Source organism: Salmo salar, chromosome 11 (genome assembly GCF_965601325.2).
Source record: "Salmo salar chromosome 11, fSalSal1, whole genome shotgun sequence".
NCBI classification, from domain to species: Eukaryota; Metazoa; Chordata; class Actinopteri; order Salmoniformes; family Salmonidae; genus Salmo; species Salmo salar.
In genome coordinates this window covers 107,162,465-107,190,138 of record NC_138301.1, presented here as the reverse complement: position 1 = coordinate 107,190,138, position 27,674 = coordinate 107,162,465, and the positions used below count along the sequence as shown (strand labels likewise).

The 27,674-nt window shown below is 43.1% G+C and overlaps 1 protein-coding gene across 2 annotated transcripts; it reads right to left on the bottom strand.

Annotated features, from left to right (window-relative positions):
- Window positions 1–1,681: 1,681 nt before the first annotated feature.
- LOC106563422 (voltage-gated potassium channel subunit beta-3) lies at window positions 1,682–27,467 on the bottom strand. 2 transcript variants are annotated; one of them, XM_014128978.2, is made up of 14 exons: window positions 26,753–27,467; window positions 9,716–9,759; window positions 9,558–9,595; window positions 8,943–9,022; window positions 8,752–8,796; window positions 8,402–8,446; window positions 8,267–8,310; window positions 8,026–8,112; window positions 7,731–7,816; window positions 7,485–7,605; window positions 7,306–7,400; window positions 7,016–7,136; window positions 5,085–5,173; window positions 1,682–4,816 (listed from the first exon to the last, which is right to left on the bottom strand). In XM_014128978.2, exons 1-14 carry the CDS (start codon window positions 27,031–27,033, stop codon window positions 4,727–4,729), a joined length of 1,266 nt encoding a protein of 421 aa, XP_013984453.1. In that variant the 5' UTR covers window positions 27,034–27,467; the 3' UTR covers window positions 1,682–4,726. The 2 variants fall into 2 exon arrangements, with proteins under 2 accessions (XP_013984453.1, XP_013984455.1); XM_014128980.3 differs by lacking the exon at window positions 26,753–27,467 and adding an exon at window positions 19,178–20,645.
- Window positions 27,468–27,674: the final 207 nt, after the last annotated feature.

Sequence of the window (27,674 nt, the reverse complement as noted above, 5' to 3'; positions counted from 1 at the left end):
TACCGGAAGCATGTTGTTTAAAATCATTCGTGAGGAGGGAATACGCATGCGCATATCAACAAAGAATATTAGAATAATCGGCATAACAGGCTATTTATTATAGCCTTCTATTGACAAATGATGGGTTGTATTAGTGAATGTACTGAAATAATATATATATTTTGTTTCTTGAGTTTAATTACGGTGCCTTTTTTGTTGTCTGTAAATTGTCTGTGTATGCTACAGTACACAGAAAAATGAAAATAAAAAACAAGTTTTTTCAATGTATTGCAATTTGCAATATACGTTTATAATTTTTTTATAATAGCTCTAATCAATGATAGAACATTTTCTTCATGAAATAAATAGCAGGTAGCCCAGCATTAGCGGTTAGGAGCATTGGGCCAGTAACCGAAAGGTGGTTCGAATCCCTGAGCCAAGGAATTTAGGTGAAAAATCTGTCTATGTTCCCTTGAGCTTAGTGATCAACCCTAATTGCTCCTGTAAATTGCTCAGGATAAGAGTGTCTGCTAAAATGTAAAACATTAAATATAAAACATTAATATCCCTTTTTATGGAAAAATACAACTAGCGATTGATCAGTTGAAGGGAGGATTATATCTTGCAGTTCAAGTCACACTAAATTTATAAAAAGAGGACCTCCGTAAACCGTTGTAGAAGACAGAAGTCTAGTAAACCATGCAGTGTGTATACGGATGCGACATTGAACTTCATTGGCATTGTATCAGTCAATGTGATTTCTCTCTGTCAAGAGGTGAAGAATCTTGTTCTTAAGATGAGGTAGGAATCAGCTCTTTCATTCACACACAAATGGAAGGAGCAGCAAGTAGAACTTGTAGCACTTGTATACCATTTCCAGCAAACTGATGGTGTTTCAACAATGTAATCTGACACATTCTGCTTTTCCAGTATGTGCAGCGCATAACACAGAAGCGGTCAGTATTGGCAACACAACAAGTAACCTTGATGTCACTCCCCGCTTCTCACTCTGCAAAGGTCAGACCTCCAGTTGTCTCGAGGGTTTACTTCAACACAGGAAGTGAGGCAGAAGGAGAGAGTCAAGGAAGTAGTGATGACAGACTAGTGACAGACAGCAAACTAGAGGTGGAAGATGTGACGTGCAGCAGTGAGAGTGCAAGCAGACTCACCAGGACACTTCTGTACTCTGGCTGGCTATTATTCACTCACATAGTATCTGTGTCCTGTGAAAAATACATTCCACATGGTTGAGAAGAGCCTGTAAATGCACTGGGAACGGGTGTGGGTCCATGAAGGTGTGTCCATTAGGTATGGTGAGCACAGCAGGTGGTGACCAGTCCATCTAATCACACAGGCACAAGGTGGTGATGATGAATGTCTTGTCGTCTCATCTCCAAAATACCCCTGTCCACTGCTGCCAGGGTAATGATTCTCTTGACGTTCCCCTTACTCAAGGCTGTCTACTAAATATAAACCACCTTGTTTTCTTTCTGCTCACACAAAAACTGATAACCAGATCGCTCAATGAGTGACTGCGCGATGAGTATGTAAATAACATCAGAGTTGATGCATACAGCATAAGGGATGCATCAATAGAAAGCCACTAGAATATTTTCTATAACCTGTTTGTAGCATGCAATAACTATCAACATACCTGTCATTGAAATACTGCTCATCCCTGTTAAAAAATGCAATATTGTAAAACACTTTAGCCATTTAATGGTTATTGTGGGAACATGGATATACAGTACGGAAGCTTGATATTATTTAAAATAAATTACAAATATTTATCTTAATTTTCACCATAGTCGGAAGGCAGTGTGTGTGTGACGTGTGTGTGTGTGTGGCCCTGCCAAGCTGCCAGTATATCTGTTTGCATGGCCACCTACAAATGACATAGGAGTTATATGAGATATCATTTTCTCTGATATTTTAAGGGTGAGCAAAATACATTCAAAACAGGGATTCTTTCTCTCTTTTTTACTTTTCTTTGTTTCAAGACAGTAAAATATAAGTTATGCAGGCAAGTTACAGTCTAGGCATTTATGTACATTGGGTAGTTGATTTTCAGTTCAACTTAGATTCTGTTAATAATGTCACAGAAACACAGAACAAAACCACATGTCAAGCTGGTTGGATCTGTCATTTGCTCACTTCAGAATCTTCACATGAATTCAACATATTCCAATTAATAACAGTAAAGTATTTACATACACCAGGGATTAAAACATAAACAGACAAGTATCAAAAAGCACCGGGAACACTCATCAGTAATGACAGGGGGATAACAATGGTGGAACAAATCTCTCTCTCATTCCAAATTCACTAGTGCCCTGGAGCATTTCCTGAGCCTTATCACAAACCAAGGGTTTACATGACAGGTTCACATAACAGGAGTAAATCCTGATACTGGGGGTAATATCTACATGTAATTAACAGATGTTAAATAGTGACGAAAATTGACAAATATATAATAAAATTGGGAGAGATTCGACAATATTTATATTTGGTTTGAAAGAAAAACTACAATGAGCTACAGAAATATGCTAAGCAGCTGTGTGTCCAAGCTGTCCAATAAAATACACAATATAATCTGCTTCCAAAACAACAGTCTAAATCTCAATCAGTCAGAATCATCATTTATGTCCCTGACCCCAAATATAACACCTCCCACCAGTCTAAATCCTGATCGCCCTTAGGTCCTGTGCATTTATTTGCATCTTTTGCAACATATAGAAATATTATTTCAAAGGCTGATGACAGTGTAAGCGAGTGTGCACATGTGTTTCTGTTTTGTTGTATGTCAGTGTGCTCACCCATCATTTGTCCACTGCTAAAATAGTTCCTAACTTCCTATGTCTAAAATGATAGTCTCATCAATTCAAACCCCACTGGGCGCAGACGTCAGTTACATTTACATTTTACATTTAAGTCATTTAGCAGACGCTCTCTTATCCAGAGCGACTTACAAAGTAAGTGTCTTACAGTTCAACATCTAGTTTTGATTTGCATTTGGTTGAGTTGTCAAATAGTGTGAATTCAAGTTTAAATCAACAACAAAAATGGCACCCTGTCATTGGATTGAGGTTAAAGGTTGGGTGAAAAAAAGACGACATTCCCCGACGTTGATGACTTTTTACAAACCCAATCAGTTTTCCACGTTGATTCAACATCATCACATTGATTATTTTGGAAATTACAACTTTGATTCAACCAGTTTTTGCCCAGTGGGACTTGACTTCACTCTGCAACCAATCTCTCTGTCTGACTCATTCCCAGTGAGACTGAACACAGACAACATTATGGGGTGAACATTGCACTTTGAGGACAGCGGAATTTTTGATGTAAAGGTTATGATTTGCATGTTATGTGGCCTCATTTAAATGTTTTTGTTGCTAAAACAAAGCATCATAAACACATTAAAAGACTGCTAGTTTACCACAGTGGGTTCTACCCTGTGTCTCAGGCTGAGTAGGAATGATCTACTGTGCCTCTCATTACGGTGTCTACACTCCAGTCTTTAATGGAGGAGTAAAGAGGTTCTTCCAAACAAGCAGGGAAAGTCTTGGTTTTAATTGTCATTGACGCAGAAATGGTTTGATATGGAGGACAATACACATCACATGGACACAGACCATGTCAGTGGGCTGCAAACAGTAAATAAAGCAAAGCTCCACGATGTGCCTGCCAGTGCAGAGCCTGGATCAGCCTATCCCACCTGCTAGTGCAAAAAGACTACTTACAGAGGCACTGCAAATCATCTGCACAAATAACTAAAGCCATGCCACATTTACACCCTACTTGGGCTGGTCTCTCTTAAAGGGACATGCGCACAGTTTACACACAGAGAAGATACAAAGGAAGAAACTGCTGTTAAAGGACATAGAGTGACAGGCCAGTCCCATACGGAGATGACGAGGTGATGCTAACCTTTGGCTTTCTGCTGGGTACTAGGCATCCTATGGACTCAGAGGCAGCTGCAGAGAAAGAGTGTCCTATGATAGCGCTGGTCACACATTCAGTGAGAGAGCTGAGCCTCATGTTGCTTCATGGCATCAAAGAGTTCTCCTCTCATTGATAACACCGTCGTGTTTGATAAAGTAGAGTGCAGCGCCTCCTTCATTCAACCACCATCTCTCTCCATCTCCAACTTTGCCCTCATTGGTCTCTCTGGAAGACAGAAACCTAATGCTCCATGCTTTGGCCTCGCCCTCTCTTTGTGGACATGATCAGTCAGTGAGGGATCTGTAATATATATGATCTAATTAAGCAATAAGGCACAGAGGGGGTGTGGTATATGGCCAATATACCATTGCTATGGGCTGTTCTTATGCACGACACAACACGGATTGCCTGGATACAGCCCTTAGCCGTGGTATATTGGCCATATACCCCAAACCCCCGAGGTGCCTTATTGTTATTATAAACTGGTTACCAACATAATTAGAGCAGTAAAAATAAACTTTTTGTCATACCTGTGGTATACGGTCTGATATACCACGGCTTTCAGACAATCAGCATTCAGGGTTCGAACCAGCCAGTTTATAATCTTTGTTTTTGCACGTTAAAATATTTCCTTTTTTCATACATGGTACAATGCAATGCGCAAAATGGATATGTGCAAATTCTTGAAGCAAAATGTTGCTGAGGACATGCAAGTTGTTGATTATACTGGATGGTGAAAGAGCGATGTTCCTCGGCTTTTCTTCATCTTTCTCTGATTGTCTTTAGCTCCATCGTTTCCTCTTCATGCTCGCGACTCTTTCTTAGAGTGGGGCTTGTTTCCCAAGAGTGAGTCAATCTCAGCCACGGTCTGAGGAGTCATCTGTGAAATAAGCTGCAGGCATAACATGGCATGTCAGTTTAGGACTAGGACATAATGGTTTGGTGATTGCTTGCTTGTTTGCTCAATCTATAATGGGTTTTTAAGTGACATTAATAAGAATGCCTAAAAATAGTTTCTTTTTTTAAATCATAAAAATATATATTAATGTATATACAGGTATGCTTGTATCACGACAATGTCATTAGTTTGATGAGCTCTGATTGAGTGTGCATTGCAGTGTAACATCAAGATGGTGTGATGTTGAGGGGAGGGTGGTTACCCTAAGGGCACCCAGGTTTTCCACCAGCTGGTCAGTGTTGGAGACACCCATCAGCACTGAGCTCACTCCCTCACTGCGCAGACACCAGGCTAAGAGGACAGAAAAGAGGGAGAGAACACTGAGAGGGCTTAGAGATGGAGGCTGTGTTGATGTGGCAGATTGACACTTCCTTTTTAATTTAGTTTTAATTCTAAACAGTATGTTAGGCTACGTTTATCCCAATTCTGATATTTTTCTGATATTTTTTTTGACCAGAGCTGATCTGATTTGTCAAAAGACCATTAACTGTTTTGGGGTAGGGGGCAGTATTTTGATATCCGGATGAAAAGCGTGCCTGTAGTAAACTGCCTGCTACTCAGGCACAGAAGCTAAGATATGCAGATTATTAGTAGATTTGGATAGAAAACACTCTGAAGTTTCTAAAACTGTTTGAATGATGTCTGTGAGTATAACAGAACTCATATGGCAGGCAAAAACCTGAGAAAAAATCCAACCAGGAAGTGTGGAAATCTGAGGTTTGTAGTTTTTCAAGTGATTGCCTATCTAATACACAGTGTCTGTGGGGTCATTTTGCACTTCCTAAGGCTTCCACTAGATGTCAACAGTCTTTAGAACGTTGTTTCATGCTTCTACTGTGAATGGGGAGAGAATAAGAGCCCTTGGAATCAGATGACTGAGAAAATGACATGAGCTCCATCACGCTCGCTCCCATGAGAGTTAGGTGTGTTCCTTTTCATTTCTGAAGACAAAGGAATCGTCCGGTTGGAATATTATGGAAGATTTATGATAAAAACATCCTAAAGATTGATTCTATACATCGTTTGACATGTTTCTACGAACTGTAATATAACTTTTTTGACTTTTCGTCTGAACTTACTGCGCAAGCACAGTGCATTTGGAGTGCTGGACTGAACGCGCAAACAAAAAGGAGGTATTTCGACATAAATATGGACTTTATCGAAACAAAACAAACATTTATTGTGGAACTGGGATTCCTGGGAGTGCATTCCGATGAAGATCATCAAAGGTAAGTGAATATTTATAATGTTATTTGTGACTTCTGTTAACTCCAAAATGGCGGGTATCTGTATGGCTTGTTTTGATGTCTGAGCGCTGTCCTCAGATTATTGTAAAGTTTGCTTTCGTCGTAAAGCTTTTTTGAAATCTGACACAGCGGTTGCATTAAGGAGAAGTGTATCTATAATTCTGTGCATAACACTTGTATCTTTTATCCAAGTTTATGATGAGTATTTCTGTAAATTGATGTGCTCATTCACCGGAAGTTTTGGAGGCAAAACATTTCTGCACATTACACGCCAATGTAGAATGGGGCTTTTGGATATAAATATGAACTTTATCGAGCAAAACATACATGTATTGTGTAACATGAAGTCCTATGAGTGCCATCTGATGAAGATCATCAAAGGTTAGTGATTCATTTTAGCTGTATTTCTGGTTTTTGTGACACCTCTCCTTGCTTGGAAAATGGCTGTGTGGTTTTTCTTGTCTAGGTGCTGTCCTAACATAATCTAATGCTATGCTTTCGCCATAAAGTCTTTTTGAAATCGGACAATGTGGTTGGATTAACGAGAAGATTATCTTTAAAATGGTGTAACATACTTGTATGTGTGAGAAATTTGAATTATGAGATTTTTGTTGTTTTGAATTTGGCGCTCTGCTATTTCACTGGCTGTTGGCGAGGTGGGACGCTACCGTCCCACATACCCTAGAGAGGTTAAGTGGAAAAAATATCAGAATTCGGCTGCCTGTTTAAACACAGCCTCTGAGTGTCAGACAGTCATAAGATAACAGAGATGGACAAAACAATTAACACACAGACACATGCATACAAGCACACATACACACACACACACAATCACACACGCACACAGAGTCACATAGATATATGCATACACAAACATACACCATACCGATGGCTAGCTGTGCGGCGGTGCAGCCTAGTCTGTCGGCCATTAGGTGGAGCTCTTTAATCTTGGCCAGCTGCTTGCGTCCCTCCTCACTGTTGACACGCTCCTTCAGCCACTGGTAACCCTGCACCAATATTAGATGGAACAAACGCGGAAATATTTAATGGTGTCATGCACGGTTGTAGGCCTAATGGACACACAGTCGGGTAGCACCTACAGAACTCCAATTAAGTAGAAAACACAGGGGAATATCCACTAATTAAAAACATGTTTATTTTGTCTGGAGAACTCACTTTCATATTAGCCCTGGAGATGTCAGGTACACCCTCACTGTACTTCCCTGTAATCAGTCCACATGCGAGGGGAGACCAGGTCATTGCCCCTACACCTAGACAAGAGAGGGAGAGACAAAGATCCTGTTGAGAGGATATCCGGTGCTGTTCGCTGGGCTGTGTGAGTGTGGATGACTGACCTATCTTGTGGTAGAGTTCAGGGAGTTGCACCTCCACCTTGTCCCTCTGGAAGTAATGATACTCAGCCTGCTCACATACAGGTGGGATCAGGTTGAACTGACGTGCCACTGAGTACGCCTCCTGGTGGCAGGGAAACAGAATAACACCATCACCACAGAGAACCCATAGCCTTACGTCGTTGACTGACAAGAGCAGGTGTTGACTGGAATATATTAGGTAACAGTGAGAGATAACAGGGGACTCACCATGATCTCCATGGCACTCCAGCGAGAGGTGCCCCAGTACATTGCCATGCCCTGATTTATTACAAAGGTCATGGCCCGGACAATCTCTGCAAATAACATGAATCAACTTGTTACACGCTGGTAATAAACATACTGTAACAAAGATATTGCATGTTTAGAATGTAAACATTAAGACACTTTTTAACGAGTGCATTCAGTAATAAACACCACAAAGGGTTGTGAGCAGAGCAGAAGACACATTTCCGTTGTAACAGATGGACAATAAAGTCGAAGGACTGGTATGACTATGACTGACCTTCCATAGGGCTGTTGACGTCATTCCGGTTGGCAAAGACAATGTCCACATAATCTAACTGGAGTCTGGACAGGGATCCTCTCAAACCTGCAACGTAATGGGCATCATCATCTTCATCTTCATCAGTATGGTCATCATCATCATCATCATCATCATTCACATCATCATCTTCATCATTATCGTCATCATCTTCATAATCATTATCGCCACTGTATCCTATTATAAGTTAATTTGAGTCTACCTTCAATGATGTGCTTTCTGGAGAGTCCCCTTTCTGTCTCTGCCCTGAGTGATAGCAACAATACAGAGTCACTTTGTCAGAACAATGAAGAAATGATGAATGTTATATCTGGCATCTTTTTCCCAGGATACTTACTGCCCTCCCCAATAGATCTTGGTTGTCACAACATAACTAGAACGCCTGCCAAAGAAATGGGAGGAGAGGTTAGAGGGGACAAGGAAATAGACTATATTTTTATCACATAGTAATTTGATGTCAACCACAGAGAAACTAAAAGCATTTGAAAAAGTGCCAACAGAACCAGCAATAATAAATAAATAAATCTATTTATTCAAACAATCTATCATATTTGAAAAAACAAGGTCTGTCTGTTCTTAATAAATGTGAAAAACAACGTTCACAGAAAAATATTTATGACGTAATATAGTTAGACAGACAGCTATTCATATGCACATGAGTCACATTAGAAATATGAGTAATATCACCTCCATCGTTTCTTCTTGACGATGTTCCCTAGGGTGATTTCAGCCCTGTGGAGGGAAGATGTGATGGAGTAAACAGTGGGGAGACAGAAAGATGGACCGAAAGAGATGGAGTGATAGACAGAGGCAGGAAGTGGATACAGACAAAGAGAAGGAATAGAAGAGAGCAGTGAAAGGAGGCGTGAAAAGCTGACCTGCCGGAGGCATACACCTCTGCTGTGTCAAAGAGGTTCACCCCGGCCTCATAGGCAATGGTCATCAGGTTCTCAGCCATCTGAGGGGACAGAGAGACAGACACTGAGAGAGAGAAACTGAGGGAGAGACAGTGGACAGAGAGAGACAGAGAGAAAGAGAGAGAGACTGGGACTGAGAGAGAGACAGAGCGAGACAGACATAGACACTAACATTGTGAGAGAGAGACTGAGAGGTCAAAAAGGTGCAGCCTCAGAATGGGGTAGCCCTTTCCTGCAGTCAATGACCAAACACGCTCACTTTGGCCTCATGGGTGGAATGTTATTAGTATTTTTCATAATTGCATAACTCATAAAGATTATTAGAAAAAACCTAAGTCAAACAGTTTTGTTATATTTCAGTAATGTATATAAAGTGTAATATTGGGATGCAAACTCAAAATATCTAACATGGTACAGGTGTCTTCTTTTTGTTAAGCCCATAACCATGTGAGTGAGGTGTACACTTTTGTTTCAAAGTAGATTTGTTTAAGACTACCAAGAATCACTCTGTGTGACCCTGGTTTAGCCCCTGTAGTAATTAAACAGGGTGTCCCAAACCATTGTTACATAACTCACCTCGTCAGATATTTGCGATCCAAATGTCACCCAGGTGCCTACGGTCAGACAGACAGAGAGACAGACAGACAGGGAGACAGATGGCGAGAGACAGTTCTGTTACATTGCTCAGGGAGTCTCTAATGCATATTTTTCTGGTCCATTTATTTTGTACCCACCCAGCCCTAAGCAGGACACACGCAGACCAGACTTCCCCAGGTTCCTGAGAAAGAGAAAGACAGGGGTCAGGGAAGAGAAAACAAGGCTACAGTAAACATGTCATCCCCCAAAAATTATGCAGCCCCCCCCATGGGCCAATTGAGATATCGCGTGTGAAGTCGGTGTAACTTTGTAAATGCCAGATCTCTATGGCAAGACGCATCATTCACCATCAAGTTTCATCAAAATCATCCCAGTGCTTTCTGAGATATCGCGTGTGACTAACGTACGAACGAACGGAGATCCACAGTTCCCTACACGATGACAATAAGAGTTATGAACACTTTCTTAGGGACATGACAAAGATGTACAGTATACCATTACCCCAAAATCTACCTACGTTTGCACTTCTTGTGCTTTCTAGCATAGTACGCACAGTCACAGAATGAGGTTCCTAAATAACTAGGGTCAACGCCTACAGCTCTCAACTAAATTTTACAACACAATCTGCAGATACACATTCTGAATAACACTGCTTTATCAATCTGGATAAGTGAGTGTATTTCTGGCAGTGATTATCGCCTGAGTGCCCAGACGGCCGCTGTTGAACAGGTGACCTCTACCCTTCTCACATCAACAGTTCAGTGTAATATAGTGTACTGGCTATAACAATAGAGCACTGGGTGGTTCAACCCCTACACTGGATAAAGCTGTACAGTATATACTCGTATATCCATAATAACATATTCTCCTTTCGACATGGGTTGACTGAAATTGTTTATATGGTTGGAGAGTTCAGTGCTGGGCATGCCACATCTGATTACCAGAAAGCTGACTGTTGACGGGAAGGATAGAACTGGAATCAGAGAGCTGCAGTGAGCCCTGGTCATGCAAGCATGTGCCACTGAAATTCTGCGGGCTTCATCCCTGCCCTCCTCCTCCTCCTCCCCTCCTTCGCTGGCGCTCTCCTCCATTCTAATTAGCCGAGGAGCCAGCTGAGAAGGCAGCAGAATTGCAGCAGAACTCATTGCTGCTCGCTGTCTTTTCATCTCCAGCGCCTCACCTCTCTACCTCTCTGCCTATCTGCCTCTTTACCTGTCTATATGCCTGTCTGTCTACCTGTCTGCCTGTATACCTGCCTGCCTGTCTATCTGCCTGTCTACCTGTCTGCCTGCCTGTTTACCTGCCTCTCTATCTGACTGTCTGTCTACCTACCTGCCTGCCTGTCTACCTGTCTGCCTGCCTGTTTACCTGCCTCTCTATCTGACAGTCTGTCTACCTGCCTGCCTACCTGCCTGTCTACCTCGCTGTCTGCCTGTCTATCTGCCTGTCTGACTGCCTGTCAAACTGTCTGTCTGTCTACCTGCCTGCCTGCCTGTCTACCTGCCTGTCTACCTGTCTGCCTGCCTGTTTACCTGCCTCTCTATCTGACTGTCTGTCTACCTGCCTGCCTGCATGTCTACCTGCCTGTCTGTCTGCCTGTCGACCAATCTGCCTGTCTATCTATCTATCTATCTATCTATCTATCTATCTATCTGCCTGCCTATCTGCCTGTCTATCTGCCAGCCCGCCTGCCTGTCTGTCTGTCTGCCTGTATACCTGTCTACCTCCATGTCTATCTGCCTGTCTGTACACCTGTCTATCTGCCTGCCTGTCTGTCTGTCTGTCTGTCTGTCTGCGTCCGCTACAAATAGCTCGATGGAAAGAGACAGACTGTCAGAGCGTTTAGATCGAGGCAGACGAGAGCTGCTTTATTTTCCCTGCTCTATTGTTATTTGCCTGGCCAGCTATTTTTAGAATTGTGCTTTTGTGTGCCCTTGTGTGTGTACGTACATTGGCATGTTGTGTGTTTGTGTTCCTGTCACATTTACTCTCAAGAAATAACCCATGTGTAATTGATCAAACGTAGATGTATCTGCAAGGAGAGAGAGGATGGAGTACTTTTTTTGTAAATTACATTAGCCATTCTATTTCCCCCAAAAAAAATCCAGCCTCTGGGCAACAGTCTAGCTCTCACTTTCAACACTGACAGGGATTCAAATCACAACATACTGACCACATCAACACAGATATATTACAATTCAGCTGATATCTACAAAAAATCTCAAGCCTTTCCTGAAAGCCTATGATTTCACAGCTCCCATAGTAGCTTATGTAGAACAAAGTGTTATTCCGCTGGTTCCACGTACAGTAGAATCCTCTGTGGAAAGGGTTCTAAATGGAACCCAAAAGGGTTCTCCTACGAGAACAGCCAAATAACCCTTTTAGGTTATAGATAGCACCTTTTTTCCTAAGAGTGTAGCTCAATATGCTTGCTTAATTATATCCTCAAATTTCTCTGGAGAACACAAACTGAGGCTGAAGCCTTTAGCGTATATCATGCAACACCGTCACTTTGAGAGTTGAAATCAAGTTAATATCTGTCCCTGAGACAGTCAGAGAGACAAACACACAAACACAGGGGCATGTATGAATTACAGCTGCCACTGCTAGATATGCAAAACACACTTATTATTAATATTCATATACATTATTCATATTATTCATATTCTTCTTCAGATTATTATTATTATTATTTGGGGTTCTGGGTGATGGAGTGTCACTGTCATTGTCAGTATGTGTGACAACTTCCCCCCCTCCTCCCTCTGCAGTGTTGTGATCCACAAAGCTGCTGTCTGTCAGTCTGTGGGGGACTTTAGGAACACACACACACACACACACACACACACACACACACACACACACACACGCACACACACACACACACACACATACACACACACATACACACACACACACACACACACACACACACTAACAGAAAGAAAAACATAAGGACAAACAAAACATACACAAATAAACATACAGTACACACATAAACGCACATAGCCTACGGTACATACTGCAGAACACACTACAGTATATAGCCTACGGTACATACTGCAGAACACACTACAGTATATAGCCTACAGTACATACTGCAGAACACACTACAGTATATAGCCTACAGTACATACTGCAGAACACACTACAGTATATAGCCTACAGTACATACTGCAGAACACACTACAGTATATAGCCTACAGTACATACTGCAGAACACACTACAGTATATAGCCTACAGTACATACTGCAGAACACACTACAGTATATAGCCTACGGTACATACTGCAGAACACACTACAGTATATAGCCTACAGTACATACTGCAGAACACACTACAGTATATAGCCTACAGTACATACTGCAGAACACACTACAGTATATAGCCTACAGTACATACTGCAGAACACACTACAGTATATAGCCTACGGTACATACTGCAGAACACACTACAGTATATAGCCTACAGTACATACTGCAGAACACACTACAGTATATAGCCTACAGTACATACTGCAGAACACACTACAGTATATAGCCTACAGTACATACTGCAGAACACACTACAGTATATAGCCTACAGTACATACTGCAGAACACACTACAGTATATAGCCTACGGTACATATTGCGGTACATTTACATTTACGTCATTTAGCAGACGCTGTTATCCAGAGCGACTTACAAATTGGTGCATTCACCTTATGATATCCAGTGGAACAACCACTTTACAATAGTACATCTATATATATTTTTTTGGGGGGGGGGGTTAGAAGGATTACTTTATCCTATCCCAGGTATTACTTAAAGAGGTGGGGTTTCAGGTGTCTCCGGAAGGTGGTGATTGACTCCGCTGTCCTGGCGTCGTGAGGGAGCTTGTTCCACCATTGGGGTGCCAGAGCAGCGAACAGTTTTGACTGGGCTGAGCGGGAACTGTGCTTCCGCAGAGGTAGGGGGGCCAGCAGGCCAGAGGTGGATGAACGCAGTGCCCTTGTTTGGGTGCAGTACATACTACAGTACATAGCCTACAGTACATACTACAGCACATACTACAGTATACACTACAGTATATACCCTACAGTACATACTGCAGTATATACTACTGTATATAGCCTACATTACATACTATATTACATACTACAGTATATACTGCAGTACATACTACAGTACATACTACATTATATAGCCTACAGTACATACTACAGTACATGCTACAGTATATAGCCTACAGTACATACCATCGTTTATAGCCTACAGTATATACTACAGTACATACTACAGTACATAATACAGCATATAGCCTACAGTACATGCTACAGTACATACTACATTATATAGCCTACAGTACATACAACAGTATATAGCTTATAGTACATACTACAGTACATACTAGAGTATATAATGCAGTTTATACTACAGTATATGAGCATAAAAACACACGTACATGTGAGCTGGTCTGTGAGCTGGTATGTGTGTTGGTCTGCGAGCTGGTCTCTGAGCAGGTCTGTGTGTTGGTCTGTGAGCTGGTCTGTGAGCTGGTCTGTGAGTTGGAGTCTGAGCTGGTCTGTGTGTTGGTCTGTGAGCTGGTCTCTGAGCTGGTCTGTGTGTTGGTCTGTGAGCTGGTCTGTGAGCTGGTCTGTAAGCTGGTCTGTGAGCTGGTCTGTGAGCTGGTCTGTGTGTTCTGTGAGCTTGTCTGTGGGCTGGTCTGTGAGCTGGTCTGTGAGCTGGTCTGTGAGCTGGTCTGTCTGTTCATCTGTGAGCTGGTCTGTGTGTTGGTCTGTGAGCTGGTGTCTGAGCTGGTCTGTGTGTTGATCTGTGAGCTGGTCTCTGAGCTGGTCTGTGAGCTGGTCTGTGAGCTGGTCTGTGTGTTGGTCTGTGAGCTGGTCTCTGAGCTGGTCTGTGTGTTGTCTGTGAGCTGGTCTGTGTGTTGGTCTGTGAGCTGGTCTCTGAGCTGGTCTGTGAGCTGGTCTGTGTGTTGGTCTGTGAGCTGGTCTCTGAGCTGGTCTGTGAGCTGGTCTGTGTGTTGGTCTGCGAGCTGGTCTGCGAGCTGGTCTGTGAGCTGGTCTGTGAGCTGGTCTCTGAGCAGGTCTGTGTGTTGGTCTGTGAGCTGGTCTGTGAGTTGGAGTCTGAGCTGGTCTGTGTGTTGGTCTGTGAGCTGGTCTGTGAGCTGGTCTGTGTGTTTTTCTGTGAGCTTGTCTGTGGGCTGGTATGTGTGCTGGTCTGTGAGCTGGTCTGTGTGTTGGTCTGTGAGCTGGTCTCTGAGCTGGTCTGTGTGTTGGTCTGTGAGCTGGTCTGTGAGCTGGTCTGTGTGTTGGTCTGTGAGCTGGTCTGTGAGCTGGTCTGTGTGTTGGTCTGTGAGCTGGTCTCTGAGCTGGTCTGTGTGTTGGTCTGTGAGCTGGTCTGTGTGTTTTTCTGTGAGCTGGTCTGTGAGCTGGTCTGTGTGTTGTCTGTGAGCTGGTCTGTGTGTTGGTCTGTGAGCTGGTCTGTGAGCTGGTCTGTGAGCTGGTCTGTGTGTTGGTCTGTGAGCTGGTCTGTGAGCTGGTCTCCACACAACCTTCTCCTAACAACCCTACCCTACCCTGACCTTGTTCTTCTGGCATTCTTCCATCAGCGGCTCTTCTAATCCTGGGCCCGGTTTCCCAAAAGCATCTTAATGCTTAGCACTTCTTAGAACCTTTGTAGGAGCATTGTTAACTCTCCGAGCTGATTCCCAAAACCATCATTATTAACGTTGCTCTTGAAAACATTCAGAAGCCTGCCTCAAACCACTCGTAGAACAGCTAAGTGCTTCATTAGATGCATTTTTGCCCTCCCGCGTCACTTTATACACAGAAGATCTCTGCTAAACATAGAATCATATGGTTTATCTGTCTCTCTGTGACCACCAATAACTTCAGAACAAAGTTGCCATTGTCTTTGCAATTGATACAAACAAGCCACATATAAAAAGACGGTTTAAATGAAAACCGAGACGACCGCATTCAAATATAAATAGTCTACAGTAAGCTATAGGCCCATTTCATTCATATTGAAATAAATGTAATGTTCAATAAATTCTATTTTGCTACTTGTGGGCTACCGTCTGTAATTTGTCTCAATATATTTCATGATGTGTAGCCTAACATGCGCAATGACGTGCCAAATCTGTGATTTAGTGCATTTTTATTGGTTAAGAATTTATTAGAAAAAGCTGCCTCAATTGTTGAGCCATATGTGGTAACATCTCTTGCTGATCCGTCTTCAGTATTGTGAAATAATTCTAATGTCAAGGTAAGAATTAAATGGAGAAAGCTGATCCAAGAACAGCGCTGTCTTTCTTTTGATCTTATCAGTATGGACACATGCTCCAACGACACACTGTTCTCTCTGTGTGGTGTTTTGGGAAACGCATGTTACATCTTCGGCCGTTGTAGGAAAGATGCATTGTTAAAACACTAGTAAGTTCCATCGCTATGGGGAAACCAGGCCCTGGAGGCTTCCCTCAAATTACACTCTTAGAAAAAAAGGAGCTATCTAAAACCTAAAAGGGTTCTTAGGCTGTCCCCATTGGAGAACCCTTTGCAGAATCCTTTGTGGTTCCAGTTAGAACCCTTTTGGGTTCCATGTAGAACACTTTCCACAAAGGGTTCTACATGAAACTCAAAAGGGTTCTACCTGGAACCAAAATGGTTCTACCTGGATTTAAAAACAGTTCTCCTATGGTGACAGCCGAAGAACCATTTTGCTCCAACTCACACCAAGACTCAGAGAACTGGAACATACAACAAGACAGGGGAGTTTCATCTCAAACTGGATAGGCAGAGTATGCAAATATACATGTACACACTGCATTGCTTAAACATCACCCAAAGGAGTGGTTTAACACATGAAGATGTGTCGCGCACACACACCCCACACACACACACACACACACACACACACACACACACACACACACACACACACACATAATACAAACAAGCCTTTATGTTCATACATACTAATGCATGCGTACTCTCATACAACATCTACACCTACTGACGTTCTATATGAAAACGAATATAAAACATACACACCCTTGTACAAAGACACACACATACACACAACAGTTTCTCCAGACTACCGTGCAGAGAATGCTGCAATGCACCGCAAGTGTTGACTGAGAAGAGGAGAGGAAGGGAGTGTAACAGGGAAAAAGAGAGAGGGGTAGAATGGTGGAGCGAGATTACAGGGAGAGAGAACATTTAGAGAATTAGAAAGGAGACAGGAGTGTGAGAGACAACATTATAGAGACAGATAGATAGATAGATAGATCGATCGATAGATAGATAGATAGATAGATAGATAGATAGATAGATAGATAGATAGATAGATAGATAGATAGATAGATAGATAGATAGATAGATAGATAGATAGATAGATAGATAGATAGATAGATAGATAGATAGATAGATAGATAGATAGATAGATAGATAGATAGATAGATAGATAGATAGATAGATAGATAGATAGATAGATAGATAGATAGATAGATAGAGGCGTTAGTGGGACTGGTTGCCAGGGTGTTATTTATAATTATTATAATTATAATAATTTGGTGGGAGCTTATATTTGTTCTGTTTCACACATGTACAAGTGTGTATTATATGCATGTTTGAAATAGATTATTAAAAATAAATAAACATTTCCACCCGTGTATAATATACACACTTGTACATGTGTTTTTCTCCTCTATTTTGCAACCTGCCAAAGAGGAGTCCCTCTCAGCTCTGATGAATGCTCTGGCTAATGAGTTAGAATATGCAGTTAAGGAACAATTAGAGAAAAGGGAGGCGGAGGGAGGTTGTGAGTTCCCCAACCTCCACCTCCTCTCCCCTTTCTCAGCTGTTTCCCTCAGAGTGGATGAAGACATGCAGAAGGAGAAGACTCACACAGTCAACACAGGGGGGCTCACTACAATCAGTATCATCACTGTCTGCTGTTCTCCTTACGAGAAGTGAAATGAGCATGTCTTATAGTAGATACGTGTGTGAGGTAAAGTCACTTTATGATGGTGGGGATAGTGATAACGATGCTGATTAAGCTTGTTTTAGGAGAGAAGGCCTAGTCTTCGCTGGTCATTTTAGTTAGCTTGGGAAAAGGACTCTATGATCATATTCAAACTGATTCTCATGCATAACATTTTGGTGTAACACGTGTCCAAAATGTTTGGGTCAAAAGAATGTTTCAGATGAATAATAATAATATATATTTATATAAAGTGCTCTCTGATAATTGTCCTTGCACATGGGGCTTAGTGACACTGTTCCCTGATGGTGGCAGCACGGTGAATTTGGAGATGAGTGCTCCAGTAGAGGCAGACTAATAAGTCTTCTGCTTTTGGAAATAACACAAACTGTGGGCACTAGGCACCCCAGGGGTGTTACCGCTGGCAACTGGAGCGGCTGTCCCTATTCCATCGCCTTATTGGCTGGAACCGCATAAAAACAACAAAAAAACTATGACAGAACCATTTACATTTTAGCAGACGCTCTTTTCTAGAGAGACTAACAGGAGCAATCAGGGTTAAGTGCCTTGTTCAAGGGCACATGGACAGATTTTTCACCTAGTCAGCTCAGGGATTCAAACCAGCAACCTTTTGATTATCGGCCCAACGCTCTTAACCGCTAGGCTACCTGTCACCCCTTCAGGGGTAGTATTCCCCATCCAATGAAATCAATGTACGCATAAATGAAATAAACCACTATGTCCTGGCATCCCATTTCCTCCTGAGCCTCATTCCCTATTTAAACTGCCTCTTAAAAGAAAACATAATTGAGTGAAGAGAATTGTGTCGGGATTGAGCTAAGGGGCATTTTCCTTTACCCATCCAGAATATAGCTGCCTTCCTACATCATCTGGTATAGGCAGCTTTCAATCTGATAAAGACTGTTCAATTCTATTACATTCCATCTGATTCTGGAATGAATAAAAGGGATTAGAGATGTCTGTCTGCTGTATTTCAATATCACAATATGTGCAATAGAAACAAACCGTTATTGTTTTAATCTGGTGATGCTAATTCTATCAAAGGAGCACATAGTACGGACTGTACTTCCCACTATAACGTTCACAGCTGGATGAATTCAACGTTTAAAAATGCTCGGGAAACCATCTAAATATGACGAGGCTGTTGTGATTTTCACCATAGCTTAAACATACATGCAAGAACAGACATGAGAGACACAAACACCAAAACTCCCAGCCCCATAAATAATGTCATCCTAATACAGCTGTTCACCGTCCACGACAACTCAGGTGTTAACTGAAATGCAATGAAGCTACCCCTGGCAGCCGGTGCTGTCTGAGAGGCCCTTCATGGTAAGTGGAAGTGCTCTGGGGTAACCTGAGCTGCCGTCATGTTCCAGGGAGAGAGAGGGCTGAGTCTGAGTCCTTCATCATAATCATCCATCGTTTAAGTAGAGGTTCATGAGCCTTCATTACTCTTCAGGCACATAAAAAAACACTCATTGAATCAGATACCCTCCCAACCTGTTTGTGCCAGCTCTGTTGGCATGCCCTTTGACTCTCCACCCCAAATAATCAGCACTCCTCTCCGTATCCCTCCCTCCCCCTGCTCACCTGTATTTCATACTGCTGTGGCGCCCTATTGCCTCCTTCATGTGGGCATGGCCCTGGGGAACCGGGCGGGACCCTGACTGCTCCCTGGACTTGGCTGAGCCCTGGGTGTTGTAGTTGCCATTACCCCCTTGGCTGCTCCCTCCACCACCTCCTCCACCTCCCCCACTGCCTCCCCCAGGGGGTGGCGCAGTGCGAAGGCCACAAAGCCGGTCCTCACTGCGGCTCTTCAGGTTGTGCTCCGTGCAGGCAAAAGAGACCTGCATGGTGACCACTGCCTAGTCTCTGGTAAACTAAACTGGCCCCTCGAGAGGCTCTTTGGGATGCGGCTTAGGGTCAGACCCCAAAATACTAATGTCTGCTAAATTGATGCTACAACTTAAAGTTGCTTTGGTAGAGTGTAGATGTGATAGAGCTAAGATGTACCTGTCCAGACAAATGCCCAAACAGGGAAGGTTTGTCTTATCTGTCCAGAGCCACAGGCGCAGGCAAGAATCCAGGCCCAACCTGGCGCACGCAGAGTCAGCGTCTGGTCTGTCTCGATCTCTTCTCTCCTGTCTGGTCCTGTTGCAGCCCAGGCGGAGCTCCTCAGAGTTCGCTTAGTCTCAAGAGGGTTCTAGTAAGAACATTGATTCTTCCCATCATCATCAGCGGGGAGCTGGTACATAGTGTCGTCCTCGTAGGATGATCAAGGGGCGCAGCTCCACCGGCTCTGGTAGGCTACCTCTCGAACCGCGCTCTCCACGGACGGCGAGCGCAACAGATTCCTCACTTGACTGACTTGCCTAGTCTTGCAGAGACATCCGGAAAGATCGTGGTGGCGAGGAAGACGCTTGCTATATGTTTTTGATACAGCTTGATTGATAGGCAGGGTGGTAAAGCATTAATCAGCTTGCTTGTCTCCTCTTCAGCTACAAGCGTAGGTTAGTCTATCAGTGTCGAGCCCAGCTTGAGCCCCGGAGTGCGCTGGAACAACCACACTGTCGATGAGCTTCAGACATTTTTTCGCACATTCCCATAAATGCATATGCTAACAGAATTAAACGCGCTAAAACACCATGGTCTTCTAATGCACACATCCAGTGTATTTCCCCTATCTGGCACAGTGCCCAACCTCTGCAACATCGAACTGATGCAAAAGGCAGCATCAGCAGCGCCAAATCGCGTGGTCATTTTATCCACTTTGATGAATATTCTCAATAGCATAACTGCTATAATAATCTATTTCGGATATCAGTCAGGCTATACATTTCCCTAATCAAAAATGATCCTGGCACACAGTAGCCATTTCACAGCATAATTGGCATGATCGGCAAAAATGTGATGATTTAATCAAATGCATAAATCGATGCCACAGTTACCCTGTGTCCCATCTGTTTCATTTGAGATGTTGATGATGGCAATTCTCTTCAGAAGTATCATTCCAATCCCTGGTTCTCCTTGCAGCGAGTCCCAACGTGTTAATCACGAAACATTCAAAGTCGATGATTGCGAAAGGCGCCCCCCCCCCCCCCCCCCCCCCCCCCTCACACTCTGTACACATTAAACAAAACGGGTGCTTTCTAACACAGAAAATAACAATATATTCTCCGTGAATCTAATAGCACAAGTCCAACGTGGTCTTAGAGCATTTCATATTATTCTGTAAGCAAATCCGAGACACTCGAAGTATTATATGTTACGTTTTGTATGGTATGTGTTAATTTGTGGACGTCCATCATCCGTTATGAATTGCAATTCGTATGATATGTTACGAATTCCAATTTATTGTGGCAATTTTTTTACCTTTATTTAATTCGGCAGTTAAGAACAAATTCTTATTTACAATGACGGCCTACACTGGCCAAACCCTAAACAGGACGACGCTGGACCAATTGTGCGCAACTCTATGGGACTCCTGATCACTGCCGGTTGTGATACAGCCCGGGATCGAACCAGGGTCTGTAGTGACGCCTCTAGCACCGCAATACAGTGCCTTAGACCGCTGCACCACTAGTTAGCTAGCTCTAGGGGTTAGGGTTACATTTAGGAGTTAGGTTAAAAGGTTAGGGTTAGGGAAAGGGTTAGCTAAAAGGGTCAATGTTAGGGTTAGGGGAAGGGTTAGCTAACATGCTAAGTAGTTGCAAATTTGCTAATTAGCTCAAAGTTAAGTTGTTCTTGATGAGATCCGAACATACAATCTTCGGGTTGCTAGAAGTTCGTGTTATAAGCATACCCAACCACCTTCCTTTCATGTTTGCCTTAAGTAGCCTTCTATCTTATGTAACCATACCAAACATAACATATTATACTAACTTCAGTGGCCCGGATTTACATGTTCTATGTTACGTCTAGTCTATGAGACCAGTCTGACAATTCACAAATAAAGAATCTCACTCTTCCCTTTCACTGGTGCACAGGCATACACATCGATAAACCGGGACTGCACTGCCAGCCTTTAATTCAATACATTGTATACACTCAGACGGAGAGGAGTGCTGTCTGTTAAAAGCAACCTCACTTTTTTCAATAAACCCTAATGACCACTCCCTTTTCAATAAATGCTCAAGCATATGGATGATGATTCCCCCTCCCCATATTTTTCATTCCATCTCTCTGTCTCTGTCACCCTCTCACTCTCCCTGTATTGAAACACAGGCATACAGTTGAGCAATCGCTTGATTAACTCCACAGTCTGTGAGGTAGTGTTAGTATTATGCAGCCTAGTACTGTTGGCAGTTCATAGTGAATAGTGGGGACAGGGATACATGTGGATAGGAGACAATGGTTGAGACAGCTCTTATTCAATTGGCTTTTGAGGGAACCATGACATAAATTATCAGGCAGTCTACAGTATTGGTGCCAGATGGTTGGCTAGTGTACTGAGGGAGACCAAAACAAATCAATGATCCTAAAAGCAAAACTAAGCATTGATCTTTTTGTTGGGAATCTGAGTGCCCCACAAACTCATCCAACTGGGATTACAGACTATATTAATACATGTCTATGTCAAAAATGATACATTTACAGTTACCTGTTTACCTGTAACATTTACTAATATTTACCTTATGATTAAACCAAATGTTTCATCATAATATCCCATGTAAAACGGACATTAATATACAGTAGATAAGATCATTTCAGCTGTGTGAAATATAAATACACTTGCTTTTTCATTGACGTGCAGAGTTTCTGATGTATGTATTTGCTATTTCAGCACCAGTGATTATGTGAGGGTTAAAGACCCAATGCAGACATGTTTATATCAATATCAAATCCCTTACTGTAAAAGATTTCCATTCAAATTGGCATAAAAAGCTTTTTAGCAAAAAAAAGTGGGTAGGGGAAAACTGAAAACTACACTGAACAAAAAATATAAATGCAACATTGGTCCCATGTTTCATGAGCTGAAAGCGTTGGTCCCATGTTTCATGAGCTGAAATAAAAAATCCCAGAAATGTTCCATAGGCACAAAAAGCTTATTTCTCTCAAATTTTGTGCACAAATTTGTTTACATCCCTGTTAGTGAACATTTCTCCTTTGACAGGTGTGGCATATCAAGAAGCTGATTAAACAGCATGATCATTACACAGGTGCACCTTGTGCTGGGGACAATAAAAGGCCACTCTAAAATGTGCAGTTTTGTCACACAACACAATGCCACAGATGTCTCAATTTTTTTATATATATATTTTTTTACCCTTTTTCTCCCCAATTTCGTGATATTCAATTGGTAGTTACAGTCTGGTCCCATCTCTGCAACTCCCATACGGACTCGGGAGAGGTGACCCAACCAAGCCTCACTGCTTTTTGACACAATGCTCGTTTGACACGGAAGCCAGCCGCACCAATGTGTCGGAGGAAACACAGTACACCTGGCGCCCGTGTCAGTGTGCATTGCGCCCGGGCCACCAGAGGAGTCGCTAGAGCGCGATGCGACAAGGACAACCCAGCTGGCCAAACGCTCCCCTAACCCGAACCATGCTGGGCCAATTGTACGCCGCCGCATGGGTCTCTCAGTTGCGGCCGTTTGTGACACAGCCTGGTATCAAACCAGGATCTGTAGTGACGCAGCTAGCACTGCGATGCAGTGCCTTAAACTGCCACGCCATTCGTGAGTCGTCTCAAGTTTTGCGGGAGTGTGCAATTAGCATGCTGACTGCAGAAATGTCCTCCAGAGCTGTTGCCAGAGAATTTAATGTTAATTTATCTACCATAAGCCGCTTCCAACGTTGTTTTAGAGAGTTTGGCAGTACATCCAACCGGCCTCACAACCGCAGACTATGTATATGGCGTCGTGTGGGCAAGCGGTTTGCTGATTTCAACGTTGTGAACAGAGTGCCCCATGGTGGTGGTGGGGTTATGGTATGGGCAGGCATAAACTACGGACATCGAACACAATTGCATTTTATTAATGGTAATTTGAATGCACAAAAATACCATAACGAGATCCTGAGGCCCATTGTGAGGCCCATTTTTGGGGAGAAATCTTGGACCAACAGATGCATATCTGTATTCCCAGTCATGTGAATTCCATAGATTAGGGCCTAATGAATTTATTTCAATTGAATGATTTCCTCATATGAACTGTAACTCAGTAAAATCTTTGAAATTGTTGCATGTTGCAATTATATTTTTGTTCAGTATAGCTGTTACTGACAGAGAGGTTTGGTCCATTAACCAATTTACAGCATGGTGATGTCACCATGGAAAGCCAAAACTCCCGCCCATGCAAACCTGCTGATTAGAAGGTCCTGTGTAGATTGCATTTTTAACCAGCAACTATCAGGAAATAACACTGATCAAATGTTTTCACACTTTTAAGGTGTTAGTTTCATCAGCTGTTGTACCATATGATATAAAACACAGATTAAAAAAATGCATTTTGACTACATTGGGCCTTTAAACTGGGAGAGTATACCTGGAATAATTGCAGCACCATGGCCAGGTCCCTATCCAACTGCTGATACTGAAAATGCATAATCCTGACCTCAACCACAACCTTTGACCCCTAAACCTAGCATTAGTCCAAACCTTAACCTACAGCTGTAAAATCATGTATCTAACATTGACCTTTAACCTTAACCATAACCCTGTCAAACTGATGGTAACAGGCTAGAAGTGGTCGTTGTTGGGTAAAAAGAGGATGCCAGGGAGTGTGACAGGCGGCTCACATCCTACTAACACTGACATGATTAGAATGTCAAGCACAAACATTTTTACAGTCAGAATAATGATTCACACAACCATATTTTACACCATCTGTGTGTTGAAATCCTGTTATCTGGTGCTGGGCTATAGGGATACAGTGGCATTCTGTTGGTCTCTAGTGGGGGAAATGTATAACTGCAAGGTGAACATTTTTCACAAGCAGCATGCACATCTGTCACTCTCTTTTAGGTCATATCACCATCATCTCTTAGTGATGATAAACAAGCCAGGGGCGTTCACCTGGGTTCTGGAGTAGAAAACAACACACACACCAACAACAGGCCATTCAAAGTGACAACTCCATACCAAAAATGTATTTTTAAAACAGTTAGCCAGTGGATTAGCCACAGATAGCAGGAGTAATGAGAGTAGGCTGTGCCCCTGTCTGTCGCTCTGCCAAAGACTGATGTTTGATTTGTCACAACCCACACCCTATGCCCTCCCTTCCTCTTATAAGAACATAATCCCATCCTCTCTCTCTTTCTCAGAATTCATTTGATTCTGTGTGTGTGAAATCAGGAGGCTTACCTCCACTACACTAGGAAATCCGATTTAAAACACATTGGAATATAAACCCTTATCATTTACAGATTGATGGAATCTGAGTGAACGTGATGAGAATATACGTACACTCTTAGAAAAAAGGTTCCAAAAGGGTTCTTTGACTGTCCCCATAGGAGAACCCTTTTTTGGTTCCAGGTAGAACTCTTTTGGATTCCACGTTGAACCCTCTGTGGAAGGGTTTTACATGTAACCCAAAAGGGTTCTACCCAGAACCACAAGGGTTCTACCCAGAACCAAAAGGGTTCTACCCAGAACCAAAAGGGTTCTACCCAGAACCAAAAAAGGGTTCTACCCAGAACCAAAAGGGTTCTACCCAGAACCAAAAGGGTTCTACCCAGAACCAAAAGGGTTCTACCCAGAACCAAAAAAGGGTTCTACCCAGAACCAAAAGGGTTCTACCCAGAACCAAAAGGGTTCTACCCAGAACCAAAAGGGTTCTACCCCGAACAAAAAGGGTTCTACCCCGAACAAAAAAGGTTTCTTCAAAGGGTTCTCCTATAGGGACAGCCAAAGAACCGTTTTAGATTCTAGATGGCATCTTTTTTTTTAAAGAGTGTACTACCACTGATAGGACAGGACATACAAGGTGTTAGTTAAAAGGAGATGATTATGTTTTGTACCATTAAACATTTGAATATATATCACTCATTGTAGAGAGAGTGGGGTTACACTCTCTCTCTTTCATCTTTATCTTCACTCTCTCTGTCTCTCTCCGTCTACCTCTCTCCTACCTGTATATCATGGCAGTGCTCTCCGTCTACCTCTCTCCTACCTGTATATCATGGCAGTGCTCTCCGTCTACCTCTCTCTCACCTGTATATCATGGCAGTGCTCTCCGTCTACCTCTCTCCTACCTGTATATCATGGCAGTGCTTTCCGTCTACCTCTCTCTCACCTGTATATCATGGCAGTGCTCTCCGTCTACCTCTCTCCTACCTGTATATCATGGCAGTGCTCTCCGTCTACCTCTCTCTCACCTGTATATCATGGCAGTGCTCTCCGTCTACCTCTCTCCTACCTGTATATCATGGCAGTGCTCTCCGTCTACCTCTCTCACCTGTATAACATGGCAGTGCTCTCCGTCTACCTCTCTCTCACCTGTATATCATGGCAGTGCTCTCCGTCTACCTCTCTCTCACCTGTATATCATGGCAGTGCTCTCCGTCTACCTCTCCTACCTGTATATCATGGCAGTGCTCTCCGTCTACCTCTCTCTCACCTGTATATCATGGCAGTGCTCTCCGTCTAGCTCTCTCTCACCTGTATATCATGGCCGTGCTCTCCGTCTACCTCTCCTACCTGTATAACATGGCAGTGCTCTCCGTCTACCTCTCTCCTACCTGCATATCATGGCAGTGCTCTCCGTCTACCTCTCTCCTACCTGTATAACATGGCAGTGCTCTCCGTCTACCTCTCCTACCTGTATAACACGGCAGTGCTCTCCGTCTACCTCTCCTACCTGTATAACATGGCAGTGCTCTCCGTCTACCTCTCCTACCTGTATAACATGGCAGTGCTCTCCGTCTACCTCTCTCCTACCTGTATAACATGGCAGTGCTCTCCGTCTACCTCTCCTACCTGTATAACACGGCAGGGCTCTCCGTCTACCTCTCTCCTACCTGTATATCATGGCAGTGCTCTCCGTCTACCTCTCTCTCACCTGTATATCATGGCAGTGCTCTCCGTCTACCTCTCTCGTACCTGTATATCATGGCAGTGCTCTCCGTCTACCTCTCTCCTACCTGTATATCATGGCAGTGCTCTCCGTCTACCTCTCTCTCACCTGTATATCATGGCAGTGCTCTCCGTCTACCTCTCTCCTACCTGTATATCATGGCAGTGCGTTCAGCCTCATAGTCAGTCAGGGAGATTGCACATTCTCTGAGGTACAGCGTCAGTCTGCGTTTCTCCACCAGCCTGTGGGCGGCCTCCAGGATCTGGGTGGCCAGCTCTGACTCACTCCTCTGCTCGGCTCTCCTGGACCCGCTCTTGGCAGTTGTTTCCCAAGTGGAGGACGAAGATTTGGGCTTCTTGCTGATGCCATACAGGTCCTCCACCGAGAACGTCCCTCCCTTACCACCGTCACCTCGGCCTCCAGCAAACATGGCTGCTAAAAGTATTTTGACTAAGGTGAAATTGACTGAGCAGATCTGAGTAGATCTTACTTTCTTACTTGTTGCCTACAAGTCCTCTTTCTTTTGCATTTATGTGACCAAAAAGTAGCAAAAAATATGCCCACCAAAAATGTTATGCAAACCAGTATCACTGTTACAGATCTACATGTTTATGCAGGTAGGTTATGGCTGAGATGAAGAGTTAAAAAATCAATCTTGATGACAGAAAAAACTCTTCACTGGTCCCGCTGATTCAAAACACCTGTTAAACGTCAACAAGTCTTGATTGCTCTTTTTTGATGTCTTAATCCAGAATGCATCTAAATCAATCCTAAAGTGACAACAACATTCAAACACGGAGACGGATTTATGAGCATTGCTTCTTTTACTGAAGATGGACAGAAACAACAATCTGCATCTCTCGCTCTCTTTATGTCCCTCTGAGATGAGCGACAGAGGGGGATTTATGTTAAAGCCCCACAAGCTTACATTTACCCAGATTAGCACGGGTACTGGATGAAAGAAAAATAAGATAGGAACAGAAGACAGTGAGACCAAACCTATCCACCAGCTGTGTAAACATTATGGGGGTCCACACCACATTGAACCCCCCTATTGGTCTTTATCTCCCG

Coding starts and splice junctions, on each gene's coding strand:
- LOC106563422 (XM_014128978.2), bottom strand. CDS start 27,033: ATGTTTGCTGGAGGCCGAGGTGACGGTGGTAAGGGAGGGACGTTCTCG. Junction 8,311..8,401: donor AAGATCTATTGGGGAGGGCA/GTAAGTATCCTG, acceptor GCTATCACTCAG/GGCAGAGACAGAAAGGGGAC. Junction 7,817..8,025: donor CGTCAACAGCCCTATGGAAG/GTCAGTCATAGT, acceptor TGTTATTTGCAG/AGATTGTCCGGGCCATGACC.